This window comes from Protobothrops mucrosquamatus, unplaced genomic scaffold (assembly GCF_001527695.2).
Source record: "Protobothrops mucrosquamatus isolate PMUCROS unplaced genomic scaffold, P.Mucros_1.0 scaffold226, whole genome shotgun sequence".
NCBI classification, from domain to species: domain Eukaryota; kingdom Metazoa; phylum Chordata; class Lepidosauria; order Squamata; family Viperidae; genus Protobothrops; species Protobothrops mucrosquamatus.
In genome coordinates, this window is record NW_015386577.1 from 865,132 (window position 1) to 877,442 (window position 12,311).

The 12,311-nt window shown below is 36.5% G+C and overlaps 1 protein-coding gene across 1 annotated transcript in view; it reads left to right on the forward strand.

Annotated features, from left to right (window-relative positions):
* The window catches only part of WNK1 (WNK lysine deficient protein kinase 1), a 129,772-nt gene that overhangs the window by 49,125 nt on the left and 68,336 nt on the right, over window positions 1-12,311 (forward strand). Inside the window, exons 3-4 of the mRNA XM_029283779.1 lie at window positions 3,046-3,266; window positions 5,026-5,183. Coding sequence (XP_029139612.1) covers window positions 3,046-3,266; window positions 5,026-5,183 — 379 coding nt within the window. The remainder of the gene's footprint in view (window positions 1-3,045; window positions 3,267-5,025; window positions 5,184-12,311) is intronic.

Below are 12,311 nucleotides of genomic sequence, written 5' to 3' on the forward strand. Positions count from 1 at the left end.
GGGATGGACAGTGTGGTGAATCTACAGGTTCTTTTATTGCTACCTGGCAGGCTTTCTACCATTACCCTCCCTTTTTAATTTTAGGTAGATTCCTTTAATTAAAAAGAAAATAAGCAAGTTGCAACATGCCTGAAAAATTATAAAAGGAGCATACTTTAGAAAATATATTACTTTTCAAAGCAAAACTGGTTTTATTTTAATTTTTCATCCTAAAACAATTCAGAAATTTTGAGTGCATACACTGAATATAACTCCTAGTTTGTTTTATTTGAGTATGAATAATTACATTTCACCTTAATACCCAGGAACCAACCAGATCTTCAGAATCTTATGAAGGGCTAACAAGGTTGGGGCCATCAGGATCTCTGGAGGAATGTTTTTTTTACATGCCTGGCAAAGCCAAAGAGTAGGCTTGACTCCAGGGACTAATGAGATTGCATTGTTTGGTGATGGGACATGGAGCACGCCCTCTCTGCTAGACCTGATGGGTTGGTCAGAGACAGTGGGGACTGATAATCCTGCAAAGAGCCTGGCCCCATGCCATTTATAAGTCCTTTTAAAGCCACAGATACATTTACCACTTTTAGTGCGGACAAAAGCACCTTTTAAAATGGCTGAAGTGCTTCTTTGAACCTGCCAAGACCACAGAATCATTATGTCTATTCTATGACTCTGTGTCTTGAAAGATCACAACTAACTATTTAAAAGCCTTCACATGCTCAAATGTTTTCCCCATCTACTACCCATTGGAGACTTCTGAACGTTTAACAAAGGCAGTTTTGTTTGTTTGTTTCTTTATGTATATATGTAAATATGTATGTAATTATTTCAAGTTTAAGGCTACGAGATTCCTTAATGACTCCAAGTGCTTTACAATTAAAAAAGAAAAGCAAATAATACAGAATAAATTTTGAACAGACAACATAACTAACAAAAAAAAAAAGGACAACCATCTTATCCCCAGGCCTGTGAGAAAAACCATGTTTTTAATGATTTTCTGAATGTCATTAGGATGGGAGCTCTATTAATTTTTGCAGTGATATACACATTTTCTGGGTCTTGTTTAATTGACAGGAAAACCAGGGTGCACCCCCACCAGATAGGAAGGAATAATTGGTGAGAAACAGTCCTTNAAAAAAAAAAGGACAACCATCTTATCCCCAGGCCTGTGAGAAAAACCATGTTTTTAATGATTTTCTGAATGTCATTAGGATGGGAGCTCTATTAATTTTTGCAGTGATATACACATTTTCTGGGTCTTGTTTAATTGACAGGAAAACCAGGGTGCACCCCCACCAGATAGGAAGGAATAATTGGTGAGAAACAGTCCTTCAGTTAGCCAGGCTCTTTGCAATGAAGAGCTTTATAGGTGATAACCAGACCTTGAATTGCACGTAGAACCTGCATCTTCCTATGCAATTCATCTAGTTCTGTTGTCTTAAACTCATTCAGAATTCCTTGACCATATTTATTTTGATTTTCAATCTCATTTCTGTCCTTTCAGGAATGTTTGTGTGTAATGGGTATTTTCCTTTTAGTGAATATTGAGCTGAAGCAGGAATTAAATAATTGTTATCCTTTGCTAAATTTACTGAGCAGCTGATTCTTTTTTCTTTCTTTTATTCTGAACATGTTTCACTAATCCTTGGCTTATTGTGAGAGGAAATCCATCATTATGTGTGGTTACTTTCCCCTGCTTTTCCTGCTACTTCCAATTCCTTGTTGTGAAGCTAGTGTATCTGTCCTGGAAAATTCTGAATGACTTCTAAATTTTATAGAGGGAGGGGGTTCTGTCACCTAGTGTTCATTGGGATTTTTGAGGCACAGTTATAGTACTACACACAGTTATAGTAATACTACTTATTACTTAACATCAACTCAAGAATTGCTGATCTTATTGTATTATTCTTCACCTTTGAAAGAAAAAATTAAGGAAAATATTTGTAGCTCTCTGAGCTTGCTTGTTTACTTGCAGACGTTTCATTACCCAAACTAGCTAATAGTGCCACTAGCACTGATGATGTTACCTAGTTTGAGTAATGAAATGTCTGCAAGAAAACAAGCTCAGAGAGCACCAAGGACCCATCAAAGAAAACATTGTCAGCAAGACAAGTCAAGAATTTGCTAGAAGGCTCATGCTTGGCGGAATTCATCTTTGACGGATTCCAGTGGAGTTTTTCTTTCCTCTTCAAGCCACTGAAAGATCAGGACTTTGTTTTTGGACAATTTCATCTTTCCCTTGATTGGGTGGTCAATAACTGACATACTGTATATAATAGTACTGCTTTTATTCCTTCTATACTTTTTATTATTCCTAGTTGTTCTCAGGAGTATTATCAAACTGAGTTTTTTCCTTCAGTGTTTTCCACTGATATATAATTCAGTAAATCTTACATTCTGCAAGACCTATCATAGAAAATTGTACTAAACTGTTGGCAATTTTACTTCCATACTCGGCTCTTCAAAACAATTGCCAGTTCTGTTTTTGTAAAAGCTTGAGCCCCACTGATGACTTCTCTGTTGTATTTTTTTTCCTAAGCCAGCATCTCTACTGATTTTTTGTAAAAATAGAGCATACAAAGATAATATGATAACTATAAGCATTATTTTTACTCCAAATTTAATTGCTAAAAATAAAACAAATACATATTTTAAATGAGATGCTGTGTTACTATGATGGCATACTCTATGATTGAAAAACTCTAATGGCTTTATTTTTTTTTAAAAAAACAAATCTATTCTATTTATATATAATGTACACAATGGCCCCAAATAGTATATAGTAATTAAAAATATTTTCTCTCAAATGTCCAAAGAGATTTAATATTTCTAATCCCTGTTGCTTCGAACTACTTAGCACCTTTTTTTAACCTTCCAAAAAATAAAAAGTATTTGAGTACTTCTCATCTTTGGCCAGTGTTCCCTAATGGTCGGTTCATTGGACATGAGAGACTGTTTTTTAATATCCTGTTTGTTAAATATTTATAATGTTATTGTATGAGTTTCAAGATGAAGCTTACTTTTATTTGGGCTGTTCTCTCCTAGATATTTAAAAAGATTTAAAGTGATGAAAATTAAAGTGCTACGAAGCTGGTGCCGGCAAATACTCAAGGGTTTACAGTTCTTGCACACACGCACTCCTCCCATTATCCATCGTGATTTGAAGTGTGACAACATCTTTATCACTGGCCCCACAGGATCAGTCAAGATAGGAGATTTGGGCTTGGCAACTTTAAAACGAGCTTCTTTTGCCAAAAGTGTGATAGGTAAGTTCCAGTTCTGTTCTAGCAGATCTCATTTGAAACTCTTAATAAAACAAAATAAGCTGGCTTCTGAGCTTTTTCCATATTTCAGCTGTAAAGTCTCTGATGTAATAGACCTTGTACATACATTATGCATATTTGGTTTTTGGGTATATTGCTGGAAGAGTGCTGATACCATAGATTGTTACAATTAGCAGAACACTCTTGCTAAAACCATAATATATGCACTCTAGTTAAATATCTGTTGCAAGTGGAAAATAATGGGAAACACAAAAGGGTGACACAACTTCTTTTTTTTTTTAAGCAATCTTACCATCTAACCGTCAGTTTCTGGGGTTTTACATTTACTTTGGATTTGCCAGATATTTTATTGCCATAGAACTGGTTTTAACGGCTCTGTTCTGCTATTTTCTGTGTGAAGGAAGCAGGCTAACAAGGGAGAAGATTGTCCTTTTTAGTCTGCGCTTGCGTGTTTTTAAGAATGCAGTTCTTGTTTTAGATCCCTTAAAACTGATTTTAAGGGTACAGTTTCTATTTGCAGATATCTTGTCCTTGTCACAATGAAACATTTCCTGCTTTCCAGCCAGTCTAGAAACATTAAACATTAATGGTAAAAAAAAAAATGTGGAAATGACCAGTTTCCTGAACATAACATTCTCCTTTCCATGTGTTGTGTTCAACTTTCAATTGGTAATTTACCATATTATCAGTTTTTGTTAACAGTTGTGTTAGTATGCTGACTTTCAATTAAGACTTAGATACTAATTATCGAACCATGGGAGGGTGGATAGCGATTTAAAAGTTAGTCTGTAAATTTGCATAAAATCTGGTTTGCCTGCAGGAAATAATTCTTTCCTTATTGTAAATATTTCTGGCTTTAAATATCTCTGATTACATAGTATAGTTTTCTACCATATGAGAAACTGCATTCATTTCATACTTCAGGGATAATGCATCTCCTGCAAATTGTTTTTTGATTCAGGATTTGTTAATCACACACTCTGTGTCTATAACTCAATCTCTTTATATTTCTGAGTATTTTTGCCTATAGGATTTCCCTCACTATTTCCTGTATCTGTAGTAGGCCTATTAAATGTACTGCAGGTGAAATGGTAAGTATGTGAAAAGGGCTCTGGTGAGTGGCCTTTGCAGAAAATTTTAAAAATCCATTTTTAAGAAGGCTTTATTCAGAGACAGGTTTTTCACTGCAAGGCTTTGTTTAAAGTGACACTGTTAAAAAATAAATAAATGGAGCATTACAGGTCAGAGACTAGCTGTGGACTCTAATCAACATTAATTCTTTACAGCAGAGAGCAGGCAGGTATGCTGAAACAAACATTGCACCTCCTTTCTCAGTGGGAGGGAAGGTAAGTGTGGCTAACACGTATTTGGTTTTCAGCCTAACTAGTCTCTTACTTTTATTTTTCTCCATTTATTTTCAATCTAGGACTCAACAATCATGCTCTATTACTAAAACCTCTTTTTTTTTTATATTCCTAATTCAATTTGAATCGTAATGTCGATATAAATGGTAAAATCATAAATACTTACCATTCTTCACTTCTTGCAAAGACCTTGCAATGGAAGACCTATGGGATTCATTGATGAAAAAGAATGACTGAGGGTTTTCTCCCTTTTCTTTTTTGCCTCCACTTCTTCTTTCCTCACAGGTCCCCGTCTGCTCCCTTCTGCGGTGAGTAAGGCCAGCAGCCTCTGCTCGCTTTGAGACATTTAGAGTCTGAATCGTTCTTTTAAATTTAAGGTACCCCAGAGTTCATGGCACCCGAGATGTATGAAGAGAAATACGATGAGTCCGTTGATGTATATGCTTTTGGGATGTGTATGCTTGAGATGGCTACATCTGAATACCCTTATTCTGAATGTCAAAATGCTGCACAGATCTACCGTCGAGTGACCAGTGTAAGTTTTATATATATATATTTCTCTAACGATATGTACATTGCCTATCGCAGATAATCAAGAGCTGTAATCATCTATGAGAGTGGATGGATAACTTTGAAGAGTCTAAGCTGGGACAAAAGGAACGTTTTCACATGCATTTGCTTGCTTTAGTCACCTCCCATTTTGGCTAGTATAATATGCTGCATATGTGTGGGCTGTTCTTGAAGGCTACTTGGAAATGACAACTGGTCCTGTGCCATTCAAAATGCTGGTTGTCATCTTTAAAGTCCTTCATGGCTCTGAGCTTGGATATCTTCAGGACCACATTTGTTTCTGTTCATCTCATAAGATCAGGTAGAAGAGGCTTTTTTCAGATGCTTTCATTGAGGGAATGTTACTTTCAGGGACCTTGAAGACAAATATTTTTAGTTCCTGCCATGCCCCCCCTTCCTGCCCTCCAGGGAAATCTGTCCAGCTCCAAGCTTACTTGAATTTAGAATGGTCAGTAAAACTTAGTGTTTCCAGCCGGCTTTTTTTATTGAGTCTGTTAGCATGCCTAATGCAAAATAAGGAACTTGCTAATATTGCGTGCACATCCCATAACATTGCTAGAGCATATACATTTCACTACTAGAATTTCCAAATTAGAAATATTTAAATGCATCTGCGTAGCAGTATGCACAAAATGTATTTTACTTCAAACTTGAAACATTGTGTCTTAGAAGATCTGCCAAAATATTCAAGGTGGGCTGTGGTTTGACAGAGCTAAAAGCTGAAACATTTTGGTTCTGAAGTTTTGTTGAGACAAAATCTGGAGAATCCTGACACTAAAGAATGGCTCAGGACCACTTGTCACTTGATGGAATTGGGTATGTCTAGTTTAATGAAGAGGAGGACGAGGGGGGACAGGATAGCAGTGTTCCAATATCTCAGGGGCTGCCACAAAGAAGAGGGAGTCAAGCTATTCTCCAAAGCGCCGGAAGGCAGGACAAGAAGCACCGGATGGAAACAAACCAAAGAGAGAAGCAACCTAGAACTAAGGAGAAACTTCCTGACAGTTAGAACAATTAACCAGTGGAACAACCTGCCTCCAGAAGCGGTGAATGCTCCAACACTGGAAGTTTTTAAGAAGAAACTGGACAACCATTTGTCCGAAATGGTATAAGGTTACCTGCCTGAGCAGGGGGTTGGACTAGATGACCTCCAAGGTCTCTTCCAACTATTATTGTTGTTGTTGTTGTTGTTGTTGTTGTTGTTGTTGTTGTTGTTATTATTATTATTATTATTATTATTATTATTATTATTATTATTATTATTATTTCCATTCTTTGCATGGCCTGGGCTCTAACACACCAGCCAATATTCGTGGCTTCCTTTCAAAATCCTTCATGCTGCAGCTGATACAGAGATGGGAGGGCATCTAGGGAAAGGAAGGCCTGGTAAAACTAAAATGGATGGACTCATTGGATATGCTATGCTTAAAGCCAAGGACCACAATCAGGTCTATGCAGCAGGTCTACCCAGCATCTTCCCAGTGTTTCCTACCTCCACTTACCTGGTTTGGTCTGTAACCTACTGGAAATCATGTATTCTGTTCACATCCCCATTTGCTTTATACTGAGTCTGATTGTTGGATCTTTTAAGTTCAGTGTAATATAATTGACACTAACTGGCAGAAGAGTCTTAGGACTTTTCTAATTTTATCATAAAATGCTGGGAGTAAACCTTAGATCTCTGGTACACAATGCATGTGCTTTGTCTTAGACTGTGGTGTTCTGTGAAATGCGCATCAACAGAACACTAATAGAACTGCAGTATCACAAAAACGTTAACGATACAAAATTGCAATTTATTGTGTTTCTCTGTGTGATGCAGTCTTCTGGCTTTTGCTCTATCCATTTGGTTTGTACTGTAGGCAAACATGCTACAGTATTTGTTTTGCATCCAATTTAATAATACAGTTAGTGCAAAGAGAATTGTGCTAAATTGTCCATTTATTGCTCCCTGTGATGTCTGTAATCGGTTACTATGCTTTTTCTAAAGGTATTTCTTAGTTTTAAATGTGGGCAATAACTTTTCTAGGTTGAAAAGTGTAGCATACATCTTCAAGGAAAGGAAAAAAGTGTATCTCATTGATTAGGATTTGATAGACCTAAACTGTGCAAAGTTCTGTCTAAGCTTATTTGCTTCTTCAGATGGATGCTTTTATAAAGGGGTATATCTGTTCTGCCTCAGCAGGTGGCAGTGCATAGCCAATTTAGATTGAATTACGTTCAGCAAGGCAGCCCTGATTAGTACTTCAATAGGGGATTGCCTAGGGATGCCAAGACTGGGACGTCACAATGCCAGAAGAAGGTTGATGGCAAGACTCTTAATGTTCATAAGGAATCAAGGTCTACTCAAGAGCATTTTTTTTAAAAAAAATGTCTGTTTCCTTTGCCTGTTATCATTTCTGGTTTTCTGAAGTATGCAGAAATTGCCATCAAATCTTTTTAAGTAATCACTACCTATAAACTCTGCATACTCAATATCCAGTCTCCAACCTCCCCTTTATAAGGAAGATTGTTGAGATGGGTAATGGACCAACTTTGCAGCACCCTAGATGATACAGATAACTTGGACCTTTTTAAATCAGACTTCAGGGCCTGGTACAAGGCGGAGCTTGGAACTGGAGATACTTTTTTTTTCTTTCAAATTTTTATTAATTTTCAAATAAACAAATTCTAAATACAAATATGGTGTACGTTAATTAAAAAAAACATATTAAACATAACCATAAAATAATATTTTCAGAGGTGCTCGGCAGCCCCCCCCCTGCATCCGCCCTCTCTTTCACCCTTCCTACCTACTTCTCTCCTCCCCTCCTACCTACACCTCTCCTCCTCTCTTTCAACTACCCTACACATCCCACCTCCTTCCTTTCCTCATCCTTCGGATGCAGTTTGGGGGTGCTAATCGAGCACCTCCTCTTTAAAAAAAAATACATTATTCTATAACATATTAATACACCAAATTTTGCATATCTCTACCCCCCTCATCCCCCCCTTCCCCCCCCGGACTTCCCAGAACTGAGTACAGGGATAAGCACATATCATCACATATCTAAATAATACTACCCAAACATAATACAATCAAATATTAACATACTTTAACTCTATTATACAATAATAAAAATAAATATAAAAAATGTATATAACATATAAATTATAATACATAAATAAGAATAATAAAAAATCTAGTCAAAAGCTATATAATAGGAACTGGAGATACTTTTGAAGTGGATCCATTTCTTCCTAAATAGGCAGTTTCAGCCAGGAGGAAAAGAGGGCTTCGGATATGTGGCATAAGGTTTTGTTCTCTCTCCCTTGCTCTTTAATGTGTTTATGAAGCCTGTGGGGGAGATCATCTGATGTCATGGAACGTGGTATCATTAGTATGCTTATAGCACTGAAATTTATTTATTTATTTACTTATTTATGATAATGTATATAGCTGCCTACTTGCTCACAGCGATTCTTGGCAGTTTACAGATAATGAAAACACAATGTAAAAAAATAAATAAAAATAAAACAATAATAAAACAATAACACACACACACCCTCTCGGCGACAATACATACTCAAATCAACCATTTAATGGGCTTCATCTCTCTCTGGGTTCCCCAGACCTGTTGGTAAAACCACTTCTTCAGGGTCTTACAAAAGAGTATCAAAGTGGGGGGCAGTGTAATTTCTGGAGAGAGTGTTCCGGAGGGAGGAAGCCACCACGGAAAAGGCTCTTCTTCTGGTCCCGCGGGGGACAGGACCCGCAACATTCCTTGCCTCTCTGCTCTAGTGGGTTGGGTGGATATGACCGGCAAGAGACGGTCCCTCAGATAACCTGGTCCCAAGCCCTGAAGGGCTTTATATCACTATTCCAGGCTGCAGGAAATATGCTGTTGACAATCTGTCCCTGTACCTGCAAACTATGAAGGTCTGCATGAGAGTAAGATTCAATTGAACCCAAGTAAGACAAAATTACTATTATTACATTGGGGTTTCTGTAGATGCCAGTATGATCTCTGGGTGTGCAGATGCTACCTATGAAGGAGCAGGTTTGTGATTTGAGAGTCTTCCTGGTCTCTGCTATAGAAGCAGGTGGAGTTGATGACTAGAACGGCTTTGCTGAAATTTCAGCTGCTGCTCCAATTATAACCTTATCTGATGCAGGAGAATCTCGCTACAGTAACATACACCTTGTTTCCACTTGGTTGGACTATTATAGTGTGCTTTATTTGGGGCTGCCCATAAATATTAATTGGAAAGTGCATCTGTTCACAATGCAGCAGTCAGCATACTTTATAGCAGGGGTGTCAAACTGCCGGCTCGCGGGCCAGATGCATCATAGTGAAACCGCGCCCACTCCATTGCCGGCAATGGGTCATAAGTCACGACACGTCACATGATGTTGCGAGTTTGACACCCCTGCTTTATAGCAATGGAAGCCCAGAACACTGATTTTCTGAGTCCTGCCATAATTGCTAATGTGTTTTTTGGGTACATTTTAAGGTGCTGGGATTTACCTTTAAAACTCTTATGGCTTAGCATATTTGCAGGACTGCTTGCTTCAGAATTGTCCCAACCCACTAGATCTTGTAGGACACACTTGTTTATAGTTCCAATGCTTTAGGGCAGACATGTCAAACTTGTGACGTCATGTGACATTGCGAGACATATCAGACCTTTTTCCCCATTGCTGGCAATGGGGTGGGAGCGGTTTCTTCATGATGTGGCCGGCAGTTTGACACTCCTGCTTTAGGGGTAGCCTAAAATAGTGTTAGCTCTTTTGGCAGCTGCCACACATTGCTGGCTAACTCATGCTTAATGTGGTATAATGTGATGTTTACCAGAATATCCAGATCATTTTCGCGAGTGCTTCTTCTGATTCAGATACCTGGTTTGGATCAATGTATCCATTTTTTCCTACCTAAGTGCAGCATCCTGCATTTCATTTCTTTGAACAGCATTTTATTGGATGGAGTCCACTGTTCATATTTTGAGCCTTGAGCTGGTATTCTAATGTACCATTCATTCCCCTTCAGCTTTGTGTCAAACTACAAACTTGATGGATATTCTTCTGTCTTCCTATTTATCTCTACATATGTAAAAATGTTGCTTTGGATGACCTTAATTTTGATTGGATACAGATAAGATATAGTATTGTAAAATAAGGGAAGAACTCTCTTATGATTTGTAAAGTTCATCATTTCATATGAATAAAATTTGTTTATGGATTGGAAACATTATTTCATACCAGCTGCAGCCTGTGGAGGGGAATTTGAACTCAGAAAATAACTAAACATGGCCCAGAGCTATAAAGATAAACTTTTTAAATTGGTGTAACTAAATATTCTAAGAATTAAAAATTGATATTGGTTCATGTGGATAATTTTAATCATTTTAAATATGCTTCCCAGTTTCTGTGATTTGACTTCTATTAACAAAGACTGCAAAAAATGTGAAATCAGAAATAGTAAAGATCATAGTACAATTGTTTGTGAAAACAGTAAATAATGAGATTCCAAACTATTCCATAACTATGCTGAACACCTGAGGCTAGGATCTCCGGTATGTTAGTCTCCTGTATTTCCATATAAATGTGTGTTAGATCTGAGTTTGTTATTAATTTCCTGGAGGTACACTAAGTATTTAACCACAAATGAAGACATACTGTTTCACTTTGTTAAGGACATTCTGTCCTTGAGTGTCTTGGATTTATTTTCTATCTTTGAAGCCATAATATAGACTCAATTGATGGGATTTTTAGGTTTTTTTAATCATATGGCTTTTCTGCTTACCACATTTAATGCATTTGTCTGTAAATGCCTTTTAATTGTTATATGTGAAGCACAATGATTATATTTATATAGTTAGTAGGAGTTCAGCTCAACTTGAAAACATCTTTCTAATAAAATTCAGCTTTATATGTCTTACTGAAACAGCATCCAGATAAGATGGGACTGTTGTTAACACATATAATAGAGGATATTTGGGTAAATGTAGAAAATGCAGTGATCTTAAGTAAGTGGAAATGTCAATGATTCAGTTTTGAGACAATTGTTAGAATGTCCATTTGGTATAAAAATAAGTTATATTTATGGGCAAATAAATAGCACAAATAGAAATAAATCTTTTATAGAACACGTAAACTTAATTAAGTCTGCAAATTATTAGACTAAATAACATTTCACCCCATATTATCTGGTGCATGTTGCTGAATTCATAAATTTACCTTCACAGAAAATAAGGTTAGTATTGTAGTCTTTTTTCAATAGCAATGGATCTAAATGCTACAGCATCTGGATAAGAATTTGGGGAAAAACAGGAGCAATTAAAAGTATTATTAGATGGGAACTGTTTGGCAGTATTTTCTATGTCAAATTGATGCAGTTGAATTTAATATTATAGGCTAAAAGAATTAGTTATCAGTTCTCAATACATTACTATATTTTATGGAGAAATACAGCTTCTATATGTATAAATAAAATTTAAACATAAATAACCAAGAATTCATATATTTTATTACAGAATTCTTATAAGCATATATAACTTTTACAACTTGTCTTAGTGCAAAAGCACAGAATTAATGAAGCCTAGAATGTTTATATAATTGATATGCATCTAAATTATTATACTTTTCAGACCTAGACTTATAGGAAAGACCAAATTGATTAATTGCAAATGGAGGATTTGTGAACATTAATATTTGGATTGCTTAAATCCAGCTTGGTTTAAATCTTTCTAGGCTACTTTATTCTTACTCATGAACTAAAACAATCTAGATCAGTGTTTTCCAAACTAGTGTTTTTCAAACTTGGCAACTTGGCTGGGGAATTGAAGTCCACACATCTTAAATTTGCCAAGTTTGAAAAAAAATGATCTAGAGTCGACTTATGCATGTTTAGAGGCTTTGATTTGATTTGATTTATTATATTTATACCCCGCCCTTCTCCCGGAGGACTCAGGGCGGCTTACAGCCAGTTTAAAAACAGTTTGATACAAATACAAAATACAAAATTTAAGAGAATAATTAAAAATAAATATTTAAATAGGCCGCTTCTACTAAAATTTAGTTAAAACCAATTTAAAATACCCCTAGGCCAGTCCT